We start from the raw sequence: 25,024 nt of genomic DNA on the forward strand, positions 1-25,024 counted from the left end.
AGGCAACAAAGCAAAAATGGGTGCATAACAGTACTTTGAAGTCAATAAGGTGTTTTAAGAAATTTTAAGCCTGGCTAAAGTCGTCTTAAACTTGACATTTTGGAACAAACCAAAGTGGTCTATAAAAAGCCACTTTCTATGTTCATAAACAGCCTCTATCAGGGTTTATTTAAAGGCTATGAAAGAGGAAGCACCCAACTTGCTTTGTGAAAAGAAGCAACTAACTCTTTTAATTAATAATCATATTTTAAAATACATAGTGATTAACAAAAACCTGGATGAAGAATCATCCATTCAAGATATTTCTGCCCAAAATTAAAAAATTAAGCTTAAGAAATATTAAGAAGTATTGCATCTTTGACATTTTCAAGTCTAATATTACCACACACATTTAACAAAAAAAAAAAAAAAAAAAAAAAAAAATGGTGTGTATGTATATATATATATATACGTATATATATATATATATATATATATATATATATATATATATATATATATATATATATATATATATATATATATATATATATATATATATATATATATATATATATATATATATATATATATATATATATATATATATATATATATATATATATATATATATATATATATATATATATTTATACACACACAAATATTCTGGCTGAATATTATGAAACAAGATATAAAAAGACAAAAGATGATAAAAAAAAAAAAAAAAAAAAAAGGAAAAAAAAAAAAGAAAAAAAGACTATAAAAAATGACTATAAACCATAATTTAAATTTAGCTTATTGAATACAAAAATTTGACCCAGACACTTTGTTACACTTCACAGAAAATCTTCTGTCTATCTAAAGGTGTATTTAAGCTGGTTTCCTAACTATCGACAGACATAATGTCGGTGGGTTACATACATAATAGAGACGTTTCCATCATGGTATCTGCAGATACAGAGACATTAAATTGAAGCATCAAGTAAATAAGACAAGATAAATGTGCCATTCTGAATGTACAATCCTCTGATGAGAAAAAAAAAGAAAAAAAAAAGAGAAAAGAATTCAGCAAGAATCACGACCCGTTCTTTAAGAACTGCACAACTAGGTTGTTTATTTTGTGATAACTGATACAGGATAAATGTTATACATTCTTTTTTCAAAACACTGATATTTTGTCATTTTTCTGTTTTAATATGTAAAAATTACACCAAACAAAAGCAAGGATTTGGCGAGATCGATATGATACATGATCTGGATGTTTAACAAAATCGACTATAAATCATGAGCAGTGATTGACGGGCGACACTGGCGATCCTCTGTTCAGTTATAAGAGACGATGAAAACAAAGAACACAAAACAGAACTAAAACAAGGACATTACGGATAAGATGCCAGTGTGCGCCAGAGGAACTTAATTTTTCCAAGTCATCATTCATAGCCAAGAAAATGCACACAGAATAATCTTTCTGCTGTATATATGCAATTGCTCGAGCTCTTGAGTCGACTTTACTGTACAAAAAGACATACAGATGTTGTAGACATACTTTAAACCTAGTCTCTCAATACTTCAGTATAAACAAAACAAAACTCTTGTTTCAGGAGCTAAAAACTACAATGGACTTTCTTAAAAAAAAAAAAAAAAAACAAAAACAAAACAAAAAAATGACATTCACATTTCTGAAACGTCTGGTAACTGCATCGATCATGATGGACTAGTGTCGAGATGTGATGCTTTTCAATGAGGCATTCCCTCCTTTGAGCAGCTGTCTGTCCTCAAACCACTCCTGTCTGTTCGCCGTGTTTCAGCCAAGCGTCTTTAAGCTTGGCCATTTGAAAGAGTGAGCGAGAAAGAGACAAAGAGAGAAAAGAGAGAGAGAAAGACCACCGAAATCCATCCCAAGGCCTGAGGCTGTTACGGTGAGGCGGGGGCCTTGCTGTTGTAGTGCACCTGGTACCTGTTGACATGTAAGCCTTTGACCTGCATGGAGACGCAGGTGGTCTTGCAGGGGATCATGTCCTCGTCCTCTTCTCCCATGAGCCAGTCCTGAACGCTGCGCTCGGCGCTGGAGGACACGTGCTCGCTCAACCAACCCCGGTGCCACTGATCGAAGCGCTCGTGCTGGGCCCGTGCTACTCTGTGCTGAGACTAGAGGAAGAGATGGGACAAAAATAAATAAAGTACACTATTAGGGGCTTTCGTACCACCAGCGGAAATTCCGAAATAGCTTTTAGTGGCGTCTTCATTTGTGGCATTTACAAACAATAATGGAAATGGAATGTAAGCGCACAATTTACGCAATTAAATAGCATTAAAAAGCTGTGACTACTTGCAGTGTTAAATATCATCGAGGCTGAGAAAAGAACAATGGTGCAGACCTGTAGTCTGTAATATTCCAAGTTTGTTTTCCAAGTGGCTTTTTGTATGTTTTTGGTCAATCAGTCTATACTTCCATCACTGTTAATTACTACAGAACTGTTTTATACTCTATTCTAAAGTAGGAGCTAACGGAGTTCCCCAAACCAAAAGCTAAATATGGCCCTAGTTTCTATGATGTGAACACGTCAAAAAGAGGAAACTTCTGTCAATGGTTCTAGGAACTACAAAAGGTGTTCTTCATTCTTGCCATGTGGATGTTTTTATCTGCAAAATGAAGTTTATTTCTAAAGAGGCTGATGGCACCCAAAATAAATTATAGGTATGTTGTTTAAACAGAAGTTCAGGTCGATCTGTCGCTGGATGTGCTTATTCAAATCTAGCGGGTCTGTTCTCCGTTGTGTCACAATTTCATTGACGTGGCAGTTACAATTTCCTCTGGACAAACAGTGGTCGGCAGAGTTTACACGTCATGCTTTGGTACCGGTCGGATGTGTCTCACGTCCTGGAAAGTAAAGCGGTTGGATCTTTGATCGCCCCCCGGTAACCGGCTGCAATACAGGCCCTCTCCATGTAAACAAATGGGACTTGAGTCAAAATAAAAAATTAATTACACTTCCAGTACAATTTTCTGAAATATGGTTTAGTCATTTATGTCATTTTGATATACATGCTTGATAAGTTTGATTTTAGCTCATAATTTGATTCTATAAAAACAGGGCGTGTCGTTGCGTTTGATTGGGTCTGCAGGAGTTTGGGGAGGGATTTGATGCAGTGGCTCCACCTCATGACAATACTACGTAATTGTAATCTTATATCAAATACTACAGTGTAATAAATAAAGACTTACTGAGCATATGAGACTTATTTTACAAAAAAATAAAACACCAACGTTTGAATGGAATTGTACATGCTAAGACATGGGAAGCATTTTCATTTTAAAGGTTAATAAGTTTATCATTTTATGATCTTAACCATGCAAGAGTTATATGGTTAGCATCATTTATTATTTGAATTTAACTTTACTGAATTTCCTGAACACAGAAACGCTCAGAATCTTTTTGTTGCGTTTTATTAACATATGTAATTTTACATATTTACCCTCCGAGCCTTCACCAGGGCCCCTCGGCGGTACATGTAGTCTTCAGAGTTCATCACAAACACCATCTTGTGCGTGTTTAGTTTGAAACGGCAGTCCAGGTTCCCGGCTGTCTCCACACCCATCTTCCGATGCCACTCTCTCCGGCAGCGCATGGCTTCCACCTGCTTGAGCTGCCAGCCACGGAAATGCCTCAGATTCCTAAAGGTGAGATGCAGAACAAACGTCAATCAGCTTCAATTTTATACCTAATCTATTTCAGAAACAAGGTCAGATAATACGAGGGGTCTAAAAATAATAAGTGTTGCTGAGAGCAGCAAGTAATATTGTGCTTGTAAAAAAAAGAAAAAAAGAAAAAAAAGAAAAAAAGTGGAGCGGCGCAGACAATAAATAAAAATTCACACTCCTAAAAAAATTAACCATTAAACTCCTGGCTCCAAAAGAGAAAAAAACAGTCATGAATAATCAGAATAAACACGTGCAAATATGTTTTTTTACCTGGGTAGAAACACAGGCTTGAAGTAGTATCCTTCTGTCTGAGAGCATACAGACTCAGTTCCTATATACTGCTCCATATAATTAGACAGGTTCTGAAACAAGAGATAACAAGTATTAATGCCTCACCAAACAAGATTACCCCATTTAATTTGATGCTATTAAATCTAAGAAAAAAAACAACCCATGTTACAGAAGTACTTTTCTGTCGCAAATACAGAACTTTGTGTGGAGCTACCTGAACATCCAGAGGGTCGTCGCCTTGGGCCTCCTCCGTGTCCAGCAACTCGATCGTTAAGGTCACCTGACCTTTGTTTTGAATGAACATGACCTGGTGAGAAACAGCCAAGATATTACAAACTAAAGAAGGTAATTACAAAGCAAACATGAAATTTAATGGGATCAATGTAACTGATGAGATGAATATCAGATCTAAAATTGGTATTTCCACAGAAATTATGAGGACAGCATTAAGGCAAGCACCTTAAAGCAGTTCTCCTCAGCCATGACTCTCTCAGCCTTCCACTGGTAGCTGGCCTCCCAAGCGGCACGGACACACTGGGACGAGAGATTGCCACCAGCAGCACCCCTCTTCCTCTCGGCCAGGTACAGCTCAGTGACTTGAAGACACACCTCATCACTGACCAAGTGCTGAAGCTGTTAGAGTCAATCAAAAAAGAAAAGAAAAAAAAGAGCATGTTAACACCAAGACAAAAAAGATTTTACTTGCCATTTTGAAATATAAAAGTACTATAACTTTCACAGCTGAAGAAGTCGTTCACACAAAGCTATTTTCCTTTTTAATGAACTACTTTTCTATAGTTTTCCATGTAGACATTCACTAGACAAATATGTATGAACGTTTGTGCTCAAGCCTCGCATTTTTAAATGCCATGTCAAGCTAAAAGAATTCTAACTTTTATATGCGGTTCAACTCTTCAATGTCTATTCCAAAACAGTGGTTCTATCAGAAGTAGCAAGTTGCCATGGCAATCATTTTATTTGACAGAGACATGATGAAGGAAGCATTCTGTGCTGTGCTCTTATTTTAAACCTTTTTTGAAAAACCAATACGCAGCGTCTTGTGTTTTTAGCCCCCAAGTCAGCTTTACGCTTACGATGCCATAATTGGGCTGAATGATGAATTCAAATAAAACCAATATCAAATTATAGCTTTGTGTCAAAACACAAAGAATGCAATTTAATTAAATACATTTGCATGCCTGTTTACATATAAATGGCTATTTAATATCTATTCAATTAAGGTAATGGATGAATCAGAACTGAGGTCATTAAAGTTTACTTTTTTTAAGTTCTGCAAAATCTGTGGCTCTTTTTAAAGTATATAAATGGCTGAAAAACTAAACTTTGTGTAATGCAACTCTTCCACCCACCTGTCTTACGATGTTCTGAATGAGCTTGTCGACGGTAAATCCGATGTATGCATGGATAGTGAACATCTCTCTCAGGGTATCCTCGTACTGAGTGGACTCCAGGTTTCCATCCAGAAGACTGCGTACCATGTCTAAGAACGCTGGGTAATACTCCTCTAACTCTACTTCACCTGATGCAACAGACATTACATGTAAAAAAAACTTGTGCATGCCTGTTAATGTAGTTCTAAAACCAGCTTGGTAACTATCCCAAAACAAATCTTAATGGTGCATCCAATGCAAAGCTGGTGTAGGTGTAAGTGTACATGTGCATCTACTCACTGGGCTGTTTTAGACGTAGCTCCATGGCCAGGTCGTTTGCCTTTTCTCTGCGCCCCTCTCCCATGAGCAGCCGTTCCCGATTCTGCTCCGCCCTGTGTTCCAGTAACTGTCTCTCAGCCTGCCTGTAAACCTTTAGCAGTCGTGAGCACAGAGTCTGGTGCAGCCGCAGGAAGAAGTACCAGTTATTATTGACGAAGAACAGGTTGTAGACTCCATCCAGCTCCTTCTGGTGCTCGGCCTCTGGGTCCCGCAGATCCACCGCCTCCCCTTCTGGATTCATACTGTGGGCGACCGTAGAGGTGTCCAGGCTCTGAGGGGAAGTGCATCGTCTTCTTCTGGAATCACCATTCAGCTGTTGCTGACCGCCTGTTGTTGAGACACCGCCTCCTGCGGCGGTACCATCCTCACCCTCGGCTTCCTCGTCTGTGAACTCCTCTGTCTCACTAAGCTCTCCACGACGGGCGAAAAAGAGGTCGGGGACAAAGTGCTGGATGATACGCTTGATGTGGTCCTTGTCGTCCTTGTGGATGGTGGGTTGCCGCTTGACATGGTAGATGATGAGGGAAGCAGCATCCTCCAGGATCTGCTTGTCTTCGTAAGTGAAGATCATGTGAGGTTCGCTGGTCGAATTTGTGCCTGAGCCATCACGACCTTGCTGGCCCACACCACCCTCTTCTGTGCTCTGCTCCTGCCTCTGTAGATGGGAAAAAACAAAAGCGCTAGTTACCTGCATGACACATGAGACTCTAGTAGCAAGCGACCTGAGATGAGATTTCTCCGTATACTCCATTTTTTTATTGAGCAGGAATACAGAATTTAACTAGTTTTTACCATTTAAACGCATTAGTTTATTTAGACAATAAAGAAACAGACCTGTGTGCTTTTCCTAACTTAAACTGCCGTATCACGGGACTGTACTTTCAACCCATTCCGAAGATTGAATCATTTATAGTGAAAACAAATTATTCCAAATGTTGTTATTTAGGCAAATAAAAAATACATATCTGGTCTATTGCATTCCCTATGAAACATTCTCACAGTTATGGATGCTAATAGGGATCGAAAGTGAAAAAAAATTAATATGAACGAAAAGAAAGGATTTGGGGAGTAAAAAAAATAAATAATGATTTGATATGTAGTAGAGTGGAATAATTCATGAGATGTTGTTCATTAAATTGGGTGACTAAAATACCTCCTGTCTTATTTGCATTGTGGGAGAATAACGGAAAGGGTGCAAAACAAAACCATTTTACCAAATAATAGCAACAAATAAAAATATGGCAATTTAAATGCTATTATACATGCAATGATTTAAGCTTAGTTTTTGTTTTTTTATTTTAATTAATGAGTAGAATGTTCACTGCACTCACATTTGTCAGATTTAGCCCTTTATTAACCTCTAGTGTGACTACTCAAGTCTGTCATTTAGGGCTGTCCTCGACTAAGGATTTTTCTCATCGATTAATAGTCGTTCATCTTAAGCATTAGTCGACTAATTGCACATTTCTTAATAAATCATTAAAATCATTATAATGAGCCTTTAATTGCCTATAGCCTAATAAGAACTCAAGTACACACAAAGTTTTCCCACAGCGCACTGGCAGAAGTAATGATTATGAATGTGTCAGTAAAAAACCGTAAGGAGACTGCATTAACATATTAATATTTTAATAAACTAATGCTTTCTTTGAAGTCAGCAACACTGACTCGTCATCTCTTTAGTAGTGATGCGCCTGTATGCATGTTTTATATGGATTCCACAATCTGAGAATTTTTATTTTCCATTTAAAAGACATTTCACCCTTTATAGATGTATTATTAATGTTTTTAAAGCAAAGATATACGCAGTGTTTCGCGCTCAGCTTTACAGACCATGACAGACCCTAATGTCAATATCATCATAAACTCGAGAAATCACAGATTGAAATGATTACTCCTACTGTTAAAATAAAGTAGTATATGAAAATACAATGCAAAATGGTTTACAATTAATAATTAGGGTAAAAAAAAAGATCCTGAGAACAAGAAAGACAGAAGATCAGCTAAACTCACCTCGTCATAGATGCTCTCTATTTCATTGAGAAGACTCTTGGATCGAAGAGCCTTCATGTCGTTCTGTTTAAAGTTGACACCCTGGTGATCCAGTGATTTCAGATACGCCTTCTCATATTGCTCTCTCCAGATTTTGTTGAAGCCCTGCTGGGCCTCCCTCCACTCCTCTTCTTTAGCTTTCAATCTATGGCAAGAAAATCATCCATTTATTCTTCTTTAAAAATGTTCCGTCTAGACTGAAAAGCTCTTTATAAAAAGGCGAATGACTGCAAACATTAGGGATACTGTAAAAATCACATTAATGGTTTTAATTTTTGATTAACCATGTATATGTTATTTTATTAACTCTGTATACAGTCTTGTAGATCTCAATGATGCCCCCGTGAGCTAAGAGCAGCAATAAATAAATTGCTGACCTCTGACCTATTGTTTTCGTTGTCAAATGTAACTAGAGATATACTGAATGTCATTTAGGTAAGAAAAAATAAAAATAAGACTTTGTTAACCTTTTGAGTACGACAGGAACTGCAGTGGCTGGACTCCTCTTCAACCCCTCTATGATTTCTGGTGCCTTGTCGCCGTAGATACGATAGATTGCACGACGCTGGATGACCTCAGAAGTTCCTCCGAGACAGTCATCCAAACGGAAGCGCTCTTGATCCTCCGGCGAAAGGCGGGATAATTTCTTCTGCACGCTTTCCAAAACTCTTATCGTTGCCAAATTAGTCTCAAGCACAACATCCAGCTACAAAACCAAAAATAACAATACCAACTGAGTTTCTGTTGCAACCTAAATCTCCTGATACGTAAAAAAAATAAAATAAATCATCCCACCTCAAACCTCTCATCCTCACAGCGATGAAGCTGCTCTTCATATGGTGTTTTCTTGGAACTCACAAAAGTGGAGTCTTCTGACCAGGAAGGGAATGAGACCCAGGTATCATTCAGCACCTAAAACAAAAACAATGAGCTTAAAACACTACTACAAACAGGTTTCTGACCCAATGACTAAAGGTATAGAAAATTTTGGTTATATTTCTAAAAGATGCCTAATACACCAGCCACTTCAGATTTGGCATGAATATCTAGCTTATTTTCTACATACGAAACTACTGTTTACAAACAAGCGTTTGGCGGCAACACCTCCAGGTTCTCCAGGCACCATGAAAAAAAAAAAAAAAAAAAGAGCTATTCATGATAAGTGCTTCCATTCAAATTCAGCTGAAAAAAGAACAGTGTGGGGGCTGAAACACCCCATTTTCCAAATGATTCATGGAGATTTGGGCTTCCGCTGATTTGTACCATTATCTGTGGATCGGGACCAACCCAGGATTTGTGTCATCATTAACGCCTCTCCTTTAAAGACCTAACGGCCGCGTGGCTGACATTTTTGTAAAAGTAGATTTGCATCACTTTATCTTAAGATTATTTGCATACTGCTGAGGTGAAATATGTATTAAAAAAACCAACAACACACGTACACACACAAACATATAGATTTAATAATTACACTTTGTAACATTATTATTATATTAATAATAGTACAGTCATTACATTGCTTCCATAAGGTTTCAAAATTTCAACTATTTCTGAAAATGCAGTACCTCTTTGCATATAGCAGTTCGGCCACTGCATTTGGGCTGCTGGTAGGTCTTGGGCAGGGCTCTGTAGCTGGACCCCAGGCGTTTACAGGAGGCGTAATCCACTTCTCTGCCTCCACCCTCCATGTAGCGGTCAGAGAGGCCCGTGACGGCATGAGACAGCTCTTTATCACCCAAAAATGACTTAAACTGGGTGTACAGTTCTGGAAACTTCCTACAGAATGAGGCACCAGTGGCATATGACTCATGACTGACATGAAAGGGCTGAGAAATGCACCATATGAAAACAAACAGGATTAAATAAACATGCCCTATTTAAATCTTTCTTACCCCAAGAATGGAGTCACAAGCTGCAGGAGTTCGGCCCCTGAAACCACTTCCTGATTGAACAGCGCTATACAGCGTAAGAAATTCTCGTACACCTCCTGACTCTTGAGCAGACGGCGAACCTAAAAAAATATTATAAATTGTTCAACGGCCGTGACTGCGTAATAAATTCTATGGTGATGGCTAACTTCCTAGCGCTTACATTTAAGAGCAATTGTGTTTATGAAACGCACCTTGTCAAAGAACGTGAATTCCCGTAAAACTCCATGCTTTCCGACAGAGGCAAAAGATGGGTCCTTAGAGCAGGAATACTTCATTTTTTTCTATATGGATAAAACGAATAAATTGTTTAAGCACAAGTAACCCTCATATACTTGGAAGTCTTTAGGTATCTCTGCTTTGGGAGTTATTCTAGTGAATTCTGACCTTCAGAAGAGGGGTCATGTGGGGCAGTAACATGGGTCTAGGTCTCTTCTTGCTCTGTTTGTTCATTTCTTCTTCATCTGTTTTCTTCAGACTGTCTTTGCCAGGCAAAGAACCTCCAGTAAACTGCAATCAAAGACACATTTACAAATAAATTAATACTACCTTTCAAAAAAAGAGTAGTAAAATCTTTTAAGGGATCTGAAAGAGGTAACTTAGGCACTCGAAGCCTGGAGATTTGTTTGATCACTAATATCACTTATAATAAAAAACATTTATCATTTTATTCGAATGTAATCTAATCCTGAGATGTCTTTGTTAAATGATTCTTCAGGAATCATCCTTATTTGTTGATTTAGTGCTTAATAAACAGACTTATTATTGATGTTGAAAACAGTTGTGCACCCTAATATTTTCTGCAGATAATGACACTTTTTTTTTTAACTTTTGATGAATAGAATGTTCAAAGTTTTTCAAAGCGTGACAGTGTAAAAAAAACGGAAAATGTTTTAGAGAAAACCCTTTTGTTGCAAATCTATACAAGCGCAAGACACATTTTTTTTTTTTAAAAGTAGACAAAGGTCATTTTCTAACCAGAGATCTCTTTGCATCCGGCAAAAACTGGCCAAACTCTGCAAGCAGATCCTCTTGACCTTTGAAAAGGCTTGCCACTTTAGAGAAAACCTCATCTTCTGTCATTCCTCCAGTGCTACGTCCTCTGCTCTCCTTCACCTCCAGTTGCTCCTTCTGCAGATGGACACAGGACGCACAAATCAATGAACATCGATAAGTTTACGGGATGAGTAGGAAAACAGTCTATTTCCTTTAGCGGTAGTAGGTATTAGCCTAGTTTCAGCCTCAGGCAGGACACCCACGGATTGCCCACAGTCCGTTCATTGACAGTCTGGTGCATACTGCATGAAAAAGGCAGCCATCTGCTAAAAATCACAAGCTCCAATCTGATTGGCTTGATGATACCCACAAGCAGAAATGTATATTTAATTTCTGTGAAAACTTTTACAGTAACAGAAAATCAGCTCAAAAAGGCTACAGACATTTTTGCTAATCTAAGTCTGGCTCTCACCTGGTATGTATGTAGAATTTCCAGAAAGGCCCGGTAGGTTTCTGGGTTGTCCAAAAATCGGTTTTTGATCTTATTGACGTAACTGATAGCACTATCAAACTCCACAGGACTGGGCTCTGATGTGGGAGGGGACACGGACGTGGTGGCCGGCTGTGATTGGCTCTCTCGGCTGGGCAGAGGAAGCGACAACCTGCTTGACTGTTCGGGAGGTCCAGATGAGGAAGCGATGCTCTCTGGAGAGGTTACGGCTTCATTCGGAGCTGGTCCTGCTTCAGCCACTGCTGATGAAGAGGCACTAACCACAGAGCTACCCGTGCTCCTTCCTGGGCCTGGAGAGACCTGAGAGAAAGAAACAAAAAGAACAGCATTACTTTAACACACCGAGAAAGGAACATAGGTTCATTAGCACAGGAAAATAGCAATACATAACTTTGAGACAAAACATACACTGCCATTCAAAAGTTTTGGGCGGCAATATTTCGTGAATGTTTTTGAAAGCAAAGCTCACCAAAGGTGCATTAATTTAATGGAGAAGATGTAACAATTTTTTTGTCTCTTATGCTTAACAATGCTGCATGTGTTCATTCAAGCTTCTGAAATATTACAATTACAAATGACCTTTTACTATATTAATGTATTTTAAAGTGTCATTTATTTTTGTGAGGGTAAAAGCTGACTTTTTTTTACAGCAGCCATTGCGCAAGCCTTCAGTGTCACACGATCCTTCAGAACCCATTCTAATGTACTGATCTGGTGCTCAAAAACCTTTCTTAGTATTATAAAATGCTGAAAATGTTTGAAATGTTGTTTGAGTTTTAGTGCGTGTTTGATCAAATTAATTGTCCCTTGCGAAAACGAGTATTAGTTTAGTTTAAAGCTTATTAGCTGTCTGTTGCATTTGAGAAAATATGATATAAAATAGTCATAACTTGTATGCCTGAATGTATGAACAAACAGCAAACTGAATTCATTGTAAAACTGTGTGTAAAGTTGCTTTAAATGGAAATATCCTGAACTGCGATACATAAATGTAATTAATCTATGCAATTAATCTAGTATTATTATTTTTGAGTTACTCTAATAACTATAAATGTTGACTATGACAACCAAAATGATATACAGGCTATAATAAACCTCTTATAGAATTTCATGAAACCATCCCCAACACTGAAACACAAAGCTAATGACATGTGAACTACTCCCTGATAGTCTACTATGCGGCATGACGTCACCAAAGTGTAAACTTGAAGGAAGCTAGCAAGGGGCCCATTTGGGACAGGGCCAAAGTCAACGAAAAGTCATGAAATCAATATCAACCCCATTTCTCTCTTAATACACATTCCTGTCTTATTGTGCACAGTTGATCAGTGCACGTTACTCCAAATAAAATATATATTTGTTTCTTTTAAACAGCTATGTAGGCATTGTTTTAGCAAACTTGCATTCTAGTACGCACACTTTCGCTTGGCAATCTATTCAAATCGATAGCTAAAAATAAAGATATACCCTAAATTGTTTTTCTCTAAATATCTTGCTTAATTCAGAAAGATCATACAAGTAAACTTAGCTGTGACTGTGGTTCAGTGATGACATTTTCTTAATTGATGAACTGAAACAGTGAAAATGAAGAACAAAACACACACACACACCAATCGGAAACAAACAGTAAACTGAAGTACCTCAAGTCCTACCTGGGAGGACAACGGGGACTGGAGAAATGCCATTCCATTCTTGGGAATTTCGATCCGATAACCAGGCGGTAGAAAGGCGTTAAACCCCAGGACAAGGTCTGGATGCCCATGGAAGAGTTGAGAAACTCTGTTGATAACTCCTGGTGTGTCAATGCTGTGGATGGAGATATCAGAAATACAATCACAAGAGTGTAGTTTGTGTATTGAAGCACATTTAAAGTACACAGATGCCTACATACCTTTGAGATTTAAACTCTTTCATGATGTCCAGAAACTTATTGTATATTCCCGGGTCATTTCCGAACCGTATTTTGACTTGGTCCAAGTAAGATAAGGCATCCTCCACCTGCAACAGATGTAAATCATATTTACTCAAATTCTGTTAGCAAACAATGTAGCAAAAAGAAAAGAAAAAAAAAGCATGAATATAACTACAAAAGTACCATGGTGCTATCATGGTACAGTAAAGGCATGGGGCGGTAATAACATGTATTTATGTCAGTTAAAAAAAAAAAAAGGTTTTTCACAAGAACAATAGTAAAACTCCAGATAATACTCATGGAGGCACCTTGGAGCATAAAGCAAAGACACGTGCATTTCACTAGCATGGTATATACTAAGTACCACGGTATTACCAAAAACTACATCATACTATGGTACATGGCCAAAATACCATGGTGGTACTGTGGCATTTTTTGACACCGAATGGACAGATGTGGGACATCAAGTCCATTTCTATTGAACGTTAAGCCACATCACATTGAATGACTTTGCATTTGCCTATAAAGTAATACACTGTCTACATTATTTGAATTATGCAAGAGAAAAACACTGAAATCTAAACCACTGCACGCATAAAAAAACGCAAGTTATTCGATTTTTTCCCTTTCTGTTCACAAGAACAAAAACCCAACGAGAGAAAAAAAACGCACGCCTAAATAAACCTTCAGGATAAAAAGGAACAGTTAAAATGTCCTACCCAACCACTTCAATGCAGAAAACTGACCCAAATCATGCGTTGTGGGCGACAAAAACAGCCGGTTTATATTCTCTTTGTGGTTTTATTAATATTCAGTTAGGGAAAATAAAGGCTCACTGACTCTTTTAGCTTTGCTGCGTTAGCACTCGTGCTAGTCACAACACACAACAAGCCCGCTACGATTTCACAACAAAAACAAACAAAACGCGATTCAAACTGCTTTTTAACAGAGAAACGCTTCAGATATGCTCAACGTACACTTTTCGTTTCTTTCCAAGGTCGGGTTAAAACAAAAAGGCACACATTTACGACAAAAGCAGCTGTTAGCAAAGCAAAACCCCCCTTCTTTCTCTCATCTACGTCAATTATATCAAATAAACCCGTTTAATGTTGAGCAAACGGAGTGTGAAGTGTGATTTCTGGCGGAGCCACAATAAATATCCGCCGGTTTTGGTTTTAACAAAGAGCAGCAGTGAAAACACGACCGCGTAAGGGGAAAACATTAGACTTTAATTCAGCAGACACACAAACGTTACTTCCATCGTGTTTGCCTGGTAAACCAGCGTTGCTTTGACCTGAAATCGGTTCGTTAGGCGACAGCGAATCGACTTTTCCAGCTTGAAATGGTGTAAATAAGTGCGTGAGATTTTCAAATCCATTTACACACACACTCAGTGTGAATGCTTTGATATGCCCATATGCATATGAACAGCACAGCACTTCCTAATACACAATGCGTTGTAAGAGAGAAGGAAACACATGCACTTGCTGCAATGCTTCTTACCTTTAGTTTCTGAAAGTGCTGCTGCTGGACTTGCTTCTGAACCACATAGGCCTTGTCTTGGATCTGGTTGATTTGCTTCGCAGTGCTACTGCGAGCCTGAATTTTCGCCATGGTGCGTTTCCTTCCCCACCAACAGCCACCGAAGCCACGATGATTTTACCGTCCCTCCGTGTTTGCAGGTTGTTCTGGCGTACAAAAATCAGTTCGTATCGGGGGGCCACCCAGCTCTCTTCTCCCCACAAGTCCGGTCTACTTTACCGACGGCCACCCAGTTACTCCAGTATAGACTTCCAGCTCAAGCCCGCAAGTGTGTTCAGACCTCTCAATCCCTGCTAAAACTACACCGTCAAGCGTTCGGATCAATAACGAGTCCCCATCGATACCCGCGAAGAGAACCAGAAACAATGCATGTAATTTTTTTTCTCCAATGGTCGTATTATTTAAACAAATGATGTATGTCTCTTTAAATTCGGCGGCAGCTGTGCGCTCGATCCTAGCGTCCGGAAACGGAGGGAGTTGTGGAGAATCGAAGAGCGCATGCGCACAAACCGAAAGAAGGCGGAGTGTATAGGAGCTCAGCGGCCGCAGGCATGAATGGGATTCTGCACACGTTTTTGTTCACTGGTAGGATGTTGTAGAAAAGTTGTTTTGCATTGATTGAAAATGCTTTATGAGCCGTTGATTGCTTTGACCGGCAATTCTGATCAAATGCATTATATATTGCATGAGTATCATTCAGGTGTATCAGAGGTTTGTTTTTGAATGTCAAAGTTCACCACAGTCTAAAATGAGAAATTGCACGACAAGTGTCGTGTTTACTCTTGGTTTAGTCGTACAGTAAAAAAAGGAATTTAAATATGCATTAAATTAGTTACCGGAGTCAAATAAAAAGGCAGACACAAAATGAAGGTTTTAAAAATAAGCGTGGTTTATAAAACCCAAATATGACAGGATCACCAAAGTGTATACAGAAACACAAATGAGATCATCAGTGGAACCATCATAGGAATACACTCAACATTTACAAACTACTCTGTAAAAGAGGGAACTCTTGAGACATTTTCTCTCTTTTTATATCTCTATTTAATCACAGAACCACAAGTTTTTTCTATTTTTCTGTAAGTCTTTACTTACTCAAAAGTACAACCATCTATCAACTACAAACAATGTCACAGTCAAGTATTTAAGAAGGGATACAACATCGAGATAGAAGATAGAAAAGATGCAGAGATATCAAGCACTTAACATCATGGGTTTAGCAAGCAATCGACAAAGTCCCCCCCCCATGAAGAAATGACGTCAGGGCTTGTGTATTACTCCAGTTCTGTATTTGAAAAAGGAAAAAAAAGTACAATAAAACCCCTACATTTTGAGGGCTCGTCTCATAACAGAACCCCTAGATAGGGTGTTAATGAGAATGTTAACGTGTCCCAATCTTCCCTCCAGCCAGATCAGTTAAAAATATCGACCTAAAACCACCGTCACCCAGCAAGTCCTGTGAAATGGGCACAAACCCTGGGGATGAAAGTGTTATGAGTAGAAATATACACCTACCGTAGATAAAACCGATCACATTCCATATTCACTAAAGCGTCTTAAGTTACACTATTTCGACAGAATTCACATATGTAAGACTGTGGGATTGTGACTAATCATAAATGCCCTTCATCTACCATAATACTGCTCATTTAAAGCAAAAGTCTCCAACTTGTACATAAATAATTAGTACAGTGAATAAATTAAGCGACATTCTTTTACGCATTTAAAATGTAAAAAAAATTAACTATTTACAGTGCAAAACAAAAGCAGCATGCAGGCAAGACAATTGGCAATGAGTTACAAAAAGCACTGGATGGGGCAAATTTGTGCTCAGCATCCATATACGGTGATTTCTACTTAGTGTGTGTGTGTGTGTGCCACTCGATAGTCTACTCGATAAAGGATTCAGTCAGTTCTGAGAGTCAAGAACTAAAGACAGCAAAGTAAGACACAGTGTGCCGAAGGATCATTCTGAGAACAACAAGATTGACATTTCATTAATATTAAAAGGACAAAAGGACCACACATTAACACCACATTTTCAATGAGGATAGCACTCTATATTCTTTTGCAACCACAAGTCACATGTAGTTTTTCCTTTCTTCTGTCAGATTTATAATCCAAACTATGAACATTTAAATTTAGTCTTAAATGTGTTTAAAAAAAAAAGTAAATGTTACTTGCAAACACAACGTCCGCTGTCTGTACATTGTTTTTTTTTTTGTTAGCATTAACACTTTTCTTTTAAAGAGTAAATAAAAAAAGAGATTGTGAAGACAAACCCACGTTTTCAATTGATCTTAGTTACAGCTGAAAGATTGTGCTTGCAAAAATACAACGACGCATGCTGCTGAAATAGTATCAAAGTAAAGTAAAAGCTGAAAAAGTAAGCTAAAAAATACGTATCAGTTAAAACAGCCCTGGTGTTTTCTTTTTTGATGACAACAATGGATATTAATAATAATAAAAATCGAATAAAAGTTCATATATCAGTCTTCGCTCTCTGCTATCGAAGCATTATGATAAAGAGGCGAAAAACAGCCATTTTTCTCTTAAATATGCCGTTTGAAATTCAGACTATGTATGAAAATGAGTGAAAGACAAGGTAGTTATACCCGTCTTGCAAAAACGTACATTATAAATGTACATAATAGATCACATACAATCACGTTTTTTCATCAAAATGTAAAACTGATTATAAAGATATTACCACGCTCGTCAAGCACACAAATAATCAAACTGCGACCATAGTTAAGATGTTGGCGAGGAAAAAGCTTGTCTGCTCGCCACACTGGAACTACTTTTTGATGCACAACATTTCATATGGTTTACCACAATACAAAACTGATATCACAACCAGAAGAATTACAATTGACTGGCAGCGTCTGCATTTCCTGTTTGGCTCGCAGTGTTAATAGCAAGCGATACAAAAAGCCATCTAGGAAACACATTAGTTCAATAAAAATGTGTCCACTTCCATTCATTTTGCAGTTGGGTGACAATTATTCCTGTTTAGTGCATCGTTGCATTTGAAATACTTCGCAGAATAATCGGATCTTTTTGTTTTTACCTTAATAGTAATTCAAAGATTAACCAGCAATGTCAGGTTTACTTTCAGTACTTTCACTGGTCATCAAGTATCAATGAAAATAACAATTATCTATGCATCAGCAGGAGGACAGCAGTTTAACATCAGCTATCGATCCCCAAAATAAAAAACACACACACGTGCACAATTCATTCTCTCAAACACAAACCAAACATGGCAAAAATATGACAGCTTTGATATCAAAGCAATGCATGTTAAAAAATGTAAAAATAAAACACATTTGCATATTAAATATGATGAAACAATAACTCCCTAAACATTGTTTTTTTTATGGTTTAGAAAAATGAAGCATTTCCAAAAAATGCCACCAGGGCCGTACTCCGATGTCATGACGACAACTCAAAACAACAAATAAAAAGAAAGAAAAACGAAAGGAAAAGAATATAACGGCTACTGTTGTTATTTCTAAACGCGCTGCAGTTATAGTGTGCGATTTGAGTGCAGTTTACGATATATTATTCTTTCATATGATAACTCTCCTCCCTGTAGTTCCTATTTATTATTTGAAGTTTGTAAACAGTCATATGCAGTAATATAGATTCAAAAACCTAAACAAATGTACAAAAAAGTATCAATATAGAGGAACAAAATGAAAAAGTCTAATAAAAAAAGTACCTTGAGGAAAATTCCACACTTGGCTTTTCCGTGCGTGTGTATCTCGTTGTATGTGTGTGTTAGTGTTTGTACGATGTCGCTGTCGTGTCCTGATATGTGTCACGGCTGTTTTTTGTGCTTAACTCTGTCCACTACTCTGTCTTTGGATGGTTTGGTGAGTGTTGAAAAGAGAGAGTGTGCGAATATGTATGTCGGGTGTGCTGAGGCAGCTCTGTGAGGAACCAATAGAAATCAGAGACAGGTGGTGTGACAGCGAGATCTGGGTTCAGCTGAAGGCCTCGTCATCCGTATCCTCAATGAGCACCTTAGTATCCTTCTTAGACCTGTCAGAGAGACACACACACACGTATATACATATATATTAATTTGATTTACTGACCTCAGATGTTATGCATTTAGGAAAATATCATGTTAAATAAATGTTGTTCTTTTGAACTTTCAGGGAAAAAAAAGGTTTGACGATCATGGTTTCCATAAATATATTAAGCAGCACATTGATAAAAACATTGATAAAAATGAGAAATGTTTCTTCAGCATCAAACTGGCATATTAGAATTACATAGCAGCTATTATACAGTAGCAACTTTTTTGCCATTGTATTTTTTGAGACAATTTATTTTAAGGTGTTATAATACAGAGTAATTATCTAATTAAGTGCTTAGCAGTAGCCATCATTCTTAAATAAAACAAAATATACTAATAGTTTGTAATTATGTAGATGTAACAGGCAGCTACTATCACACATATGTTATTGACGGAGTCTGTTACACAGCTACTTACTTGTACTTACAAGTACAATCTTGATAGACTTTATTTTAAGTAGCTTATGCCTGTGTAATATTCTGTGATTTGAATGTAATGTAGAAAAGTATTACGTGTACTATAGCTCTGTAACGGTGGGTTAAATCAAACTAAGGTGTAGCTAGATAAGGTGTAGAATATAGATAGAAATAAAGTACACTTGAGTACAATCTTGATACACTTTATTTTAAGTGGCTTATCTCTGTGTATACATTTATAATTGCATTGGATAAAGTCTGCAACACATATGCGACAATATTTTGGTTAAATAAATAGCTGTGTAATGGACTCGTTTTTTTTGTCTTATAGTGCAATGGCTACTACTAAATACTTACTAGGTAATTACTGCATTATAGACACCTTAAAATAAAGTGTTATCTTTATTTATGTGTGTGTGTGTTATTCATTTATTTATTTTTGTAAATTTCATCTGCTACATTTTTATTTTATAGGTAAGTGATGTTAAATATTATCTTTAACTTAATAAAATCAATTAGGTTTTTTTCATTTTATTATTTTGTGTGTAAAGTGTATTATTGGTAAGGTTAAAAATAAACCTTAGGGGTGCTTTGAAACCCATGCTTTCAAAGGGTGTCCTAATTTTTTCACATGACTGTATATATACAGTATAAAAATATAAAATGTAAAATCTCTTACTGTGAGGATAGCAGGGGTCGTCGTAAGGACAGGCTGTAGCTCCGTTTCCAGCTCTTTTTGCCCTGCCTGTTCCGGACTCCATCCTCCTGGTCCATCATCTGCTCCAGTAGAGTCTGGTCATCAGCGTTTAGAGGAGCCACAGAGATGTCCCGCACCGCTCGGAACTCACCGCAGTTGTTCAAGTGCTCATTCTCAAGACGGAAGAAGTTCCACACAAAACGTCTACGTGGAGAAAACAATTCAAAGGATTAAGAGAATGTCTTACAAGGTTACCAAAAACGGGCTTTGTGAGGGAACTGGAGGGGGTTTGTGAGTTCATGAAAAACGAATAATTACTTAAAAAAGACATATTATACAATATGTAATATAAGTCTCTGGTGTCCCCAGAATGTGTATATGAAGTTTCAGCTTAAAAAACCGCACAGATTATTTTTTATATCATTTTGAAAATGCCTATTCTGAGTGGAAGCGGAAACAGGCTGATTTTTCTCTTTTTAAATGCAAATGAGCTGGTCCTCCCTGCCTCCGTTTCCAGAATAGATTTGTGACATTACAGCTCGTACCTGCTAAAAACATCTGTTTTGATTCTGATTATCATGCTAAAATTACATAGTTTAAACCTCTGATATGTTATGGTTTTCACACAGCTGAAGGACCTGGACAGAACGTGGCTGTCAGTGACATGTGATTGCTAAACTCACACTCAGTTCTCATTCACACACAAGTTTACATTAAAAACACACAAGTTACAAAAACAGTAGGTTAATTATGTCTGTGAAGGTAAACAGCTAGGAAATAAACCGCACGTTTATATTAAATCTGAGGGGTAAATTTAAGGGAATATTTTAGCTCAAAAGGATTCAGGAGATTAACCTTCGGGGAATCCCTGTTTTACGCAATCATCTCACCTAAACACTTCCAGAGGAGCTAAAATGGTAACCACGATATCCTCGATGGAAGGAATGGCAGTCATGGAAGTCAGAGAGATCTGCAGCGTCCAGGCGAAGCGCAGAAGCACATCTTCTATAATGGCACAGTAGTAGTAGGCCTAAAATGAAGAGGAAGTGACATCATGAGAACAGATAAATATCCCTGCTGAAAATGAAAACATCTTAAACCAGCCAACTTAAGCTGGTTTGCTAAACTAAACCAACTTAGGAGCAGCAAACCAACTGATAAACATGATTATTTAGTTTTGCTTCTCAGAAGATTTGAATCTCAATATTGTGCTCACCACAGCAGATTTTTAACCGTTACACAACCTGTTTTATTATATGTTTTGACATTCCATATGGTGCATTTAGATGATATATTAACTTACTTTATGTGGGTAAACAATCTCCTCTCTCAAGAAGGTATTCTCGCCTGCATTGCGGTCAAAAAGACCCCAGTCCATCTTTAGGTCCCAAATCAGTGTGTAGAGTGAACTGACGACCGAAGACAGGATCAGCATGTAGAAAAACACCTCGGCGTCGGCGTGTTTCTGATCTGAAACAGAGGAGGTGCACTTGATATTACCACTATGTCCACTAGAGGGAGACTGTTTACCATCCATCCATCCATCCATCCATCCTCGCTTCAATCGGTCAGACACATGTATTTTGCTTGTGATACTAATGCTACAGTGTCTGTGGTTATTCATCCAGGTCACGCAATGGTCAAAAAAACATGTAATATAACAATGTGTTCATATTATAAAAAAAAAAAAGTTACAGGAACAATACAAATATATAAGCTAAAATCTAGTGAACAATTAACCTGTACTATTTTTTTTTATTTCTGAAGGATCATGTAACACTGAAGACTAGATTTATGATGCTAAAAATCCAGCAATCCAATACAGCATTTTTGATCAATTGCATGACTATATATTGTGGTGTCAGAACATACAAATGAAACCTTGGTGGGCATAAAAGGCTATCTTTCGTAAATATATAAATTATATATAAAATAATAAAAATTATGAAACTTCCGAATAACAATGTATATTAAGCTGTTTTCCACAAAACTAAAACATTACATACAGTTCTTAATATTCTAACTGCTTGTTCCTTATTCCTCGTTTATAACAGTTTTATTAAAAGAACAACATGTAATTTGATCAGCAACTATTTTTGCTTCAACCAAGACCAATATTGCCACAATACATCCTTTAAACATAAATAACCCTGAAGTAGCTGTGTTTAATCTGTTGAAAGGAAGAGAGGATGAAAACTGTATGGTAAAAGGAATTAGCAGCTAGTATTGATGACGAGACGCGAGAGAGAACACATGGAACCATGCCAAAAGATATCTATTTTGCACAAGGGCAATACAATACAAAAACAGAGTAGGCAGAGCTGAAATATAAGAGTAAGAGGCATCCTGCAGTATAATATTAGAGCATCAGTGTAAGTTAATAGGAGCAAGACACTTATCATATAGTGGAAGAGTGCAGGTCTCAAGTCAGTGAATGGTTAAATCTCCTCAGACAGCAGACAGGGCTGAATCTGGAACAGGCCCATCGGTCTTAATAAAGCCTTTCACACGCTGCCATGCAGGCGCCAGGAATCCAGCAAAGGACATTTTTTGCCAGAACACATAATAGCCCTGTCCACCCTATTTCAGCCCTGATCTACGAGTGCCCATGCTGAATATGTTGTCTTGAGGTTACACGAAAATCCAGATGTTCACCCCATAAGACCCTTTAACAGCGCAATGCAAGTTTAATCTCTTCACACTGGCCAGAGGCAATCTGAAGAAGCTTGGGTTGGGTTTCAGTCTTTGTTTCACACTTTACAATTCAAGATATTTTTTCATTTAATACAAATGACATAACACTATGCATTATGACAAAACCTTTCACTCCAATTTAACCAAAATTTCTGTAGATCACCTACAAAAACCAAGGCATTTACCTATATAAGTATTAAATGTACAGAATATATAATGTATGGTGGTCCCTACAAAATCTGAAGCAATACAACTACAAATAAAAAGGTTGAAATTTAAACTGCAATGGTTCACATTGTGTTAATTTTATTTATACAGTATTTTTTGATTAAATAAATATGTATAAAAGACTCTTACCGACCACCAATAATTGAACAGTAATGTTCATTGAAGTATATGACCCATTATATTTTTCCTTTCAATAAGACAAATGGATATATATCAGATGGATCTGCAAATTTTGGTCAAATTGAGCTTGACAGCATTCACCAGTTAGGACAATAAATAGTGTTACTTCCTTAACGTATCAATCAATTTTAAGTAAATATTCTATGAAATATTCTATGAAATTTGTCATCACTATATCTAAATTCAGGCCATCTGCCACCCTACTCTTTACATATCAGCATCAGACACTAAAAAACCCGTTCCGGTCGACTGCTACTGAACACACTGATTTTAGGTTAATCTCATTAATACTATGGCAGATGTACGTAAACATGAACCACGATGACTCAAACCCATTTCCCAGAGGACCACAAATCCTCTCAACATCCTCTCGAGTGCTCGGACACAGAAGACACATTTTCTTTTATTCAACACTGACAGCTTTTAGGTGTCTTTGGTAATAGAGTACAGAATGGAAAATAGAATGTGTCAATCTCCGCACCTGACCACACGACAGCTACATGACAAAAGTAAATAAAAGAGATTGGAAAAAATCCAAACTAACACTGACCATGTATGTTCACTGATTAATATGTACTAATCTGTAATATTTATGCGCATGCTGGGGGTTGACATTAGTGAAGTTTAAAATCAAGCTGTGATTTGCGAGTAAGCAGTCAATCATTGCTGCATACCCCAGCTGGACCTTGTGTATTCCTGGGGTCCGCATGAAATGGTTTCTAGTCTAATAAAGCCATCAGAGCAGGTAAACACCTGTCTACGTACAAATCTCTATAGCTCTCCTCTAAAATGCTTGTTTTGATCAAAGATCCAGGTCTGATACGGAGTTTGAGAGAAAAAAATCCAATCATATTTCAGTGCTTCAGAGCTTCATCATTATTCCAGCAATACACTCACACCGTTCAGTCTCGCCATAGGCAGGCAATTACAGCTCAACCTCCTCTGGATAGTCCATTTTTTCTTCATTTCCTCTTTTCTTTTCTCTGTCTCGCTTTATATTTTCTCTCCCTTTAATCGTTTCTTAGTGTTCACAAAATGCTTTCTGTTTGCATTTTGCTCCGTCTTGTTGGATGTCATTGAGTTCTTCAGCTGAGCTTAAGCTCAGGCCGGCATTTCTCATTAAAGTTTAAATTAAATCTTTGAGGATATCGACTCTCTACCAGTTCTACAATCATTTCTACAATGAAACAGAGCACTAAATATGAAAGCAGGCGTAATGGGGTTATTGACGGATAAGAACCACTTACCAATGCAAAACTTGTAGTCATAATGCCAAGGTGCAGGGGGTAACACATTAAACTTCAATAATCAAAGTTCACAAAAGCTTACACATCATTCAGTAATGTCTTTCGTCTCTATTACTAATCTCATGACTATGTTAATTTAAACATTAGTTATGCTCAGACATGCTGCAGTCCTTTGGGATTCGCTTACATGAAAACTAATATAAATTGAATCCACAGACTGATTTATCTGGGCAGCTTGCTAGGCGAACATCAGTTTCAATCAGGCGCAAATGATGGAGGTGATTTCTGATGCATTCATGTATTAAACAAGCTCTTTGCCAGGAACGCCTCGAGCGGATCCTAATGAATGCATCAAACGCGTGGCAAGTTTGCCATGTTGGATTAAATGCGCCTCTTTTAGTCATATGAGGCAGATGCTCTCGGCCGCGGTCCAGACTTCATCTATATCACTGATACAGAGATGTTTCTAATACACACTGAAGTCTAGAGTAAAATGCGCCCATGCTTGATATTTAAACACTGACATTTGAGGGAAATAATCAGAAACGGTTGTGTGCATATAAATAATGAAATGGATGAAGCGGCTTAGCCGAGTGCTTTGAGATCGATTTGGGCTGAAGTTGTTTTTCTGAAGAGATACGGGAAGGAATGTGTGATAAGAGAGAGCGTGAGACAGACCGAGAAAGACATGTTTGAGCAGCAGTCTTTGCGCTTCAGATGGATTTCAGTGGCAGAATAATCAGACGGTAATTGTGGATAGAAATGTGGAATATGTCTGGAATCTTAATGGCATGCTTTTAAACTCTCTAAGAGTTTATATGAACCGAA

At 37.5% G+C, this 25,024-nt stretch overlaps 2 protein-coding genes across 3 annotated transcripts in view; both read right to left on the minus strand.

Annotated features, from left to right (window-relative positions):
• Window positions 1-1,070: 1,070 nt before the first annotated feature.
• Window positions 1,071-15,129, minus strand: sin3b (SIN3 transcription regulator family member B). Of its 2 annotated transcripts, none has more exons than XM_043247679.1 (19): window positions 14,609-15,129; window positions 13,085-13,191; window positions 12,846-12,999; window positions 11,155-11,493; window positions 10,665-10,817; window positions 10,074-10,196; window positions 9,881-9,970; window positions 9,651-9,769; window positions 9,324-9,534; window positions 8,554-8,670; window positions 8,226-8,464; window positions 7,720-7,903; window positions 5,668-6,361; window positions 5,347-5,516; window positions 4,436-4,609; window positions 4,191-4,283; window positions 3,956-4,047; window positions 3,460-3,658; window positions 1,071-2,130 (listed from the first exon to the last, which is right to left on the minus strand). In XM_043247679.1, the coding sequence occupies exons 1-19, from the start codon at window positions 14,717-14,719 to the stop codon at window positions 1,897-1,899; spliced, it is 3,603 nt and encodes a 1,200-aa protein (XP_043103614.1). In that variant the 5' UTR covers window positions 14,720-15,129; the 3' UTR covers window positions 1,071-1,896. The 2 variants fall into 2 exon arrangements, with proteins under 2 accessions (XP_043103614.1, XP_043103613.1); XM_043247678.1 differs by having other exon boundaries at window positions 12,834-12,999.
• A 383-nt stretch (window positions 15,130-15,512) lies between these two features.
• Window positions 15,513-25,024, minus strand: part of xpr1a (xenotropic and polytropic retrovirus receptor 1a) — a 181,081-nt gene continuing 171,569 nt past the window's right edge. Inside the window, 4 exon segments of the mRNA XM_043247046.1 lie at window positions 15,513-18,694; window positions 19,830-20,051; window positions 20,738-20,877; window positions 21,151-21,317. Coding sequence (XP_043102981.1) covers window positions 18,637-18,694; window positions 19,830-20,051; window positions 20,738-20,877; window positions 21,151-21,317 — 587 coding nt within the window. The 3' untranslated portion in view covers window positions 15,513-18,636.

The sequence above is a fragment of the Puntigrus tetrazona genome, chromosome 8 (genome assembly GCF_018831695.1).
Source record: "Puntigrus tetrazona isolate hp1 chromosome 8, ASM1883169v1, whole genome shotgun sequence".
Taxonomy (NCBI): domain Eukaryota; kingdom Metazoa; phylum Chordata; class Actinopteri; order Cypriniformes; family Cyprinidae; genus Puntigrus; species Puntigrus tetrazona.

Coding starts and splice junctions, on each gene's coding strand:
- sin3b (XM_043247678.1), bottom strand. CDS start 14,719: ATGGCGAAAATTCAGGCTCGCAGTAGCACTGCGAAGCAAATCAACCAG. Junction 13,000..13,084: donor AAAGAGTTTAAATCTCAAAG/GTATGTAGGCAT, acceptor CTCCATCCACAG/CATTGACACACCAGGAGTTA. Junction 8,671..9,323: donor GAACTGCTATATGCAAAGAG/GTACTGCATTTT, acceptor TTTTTGTTTTAG/GTGCTGAATGATACCTGGGT.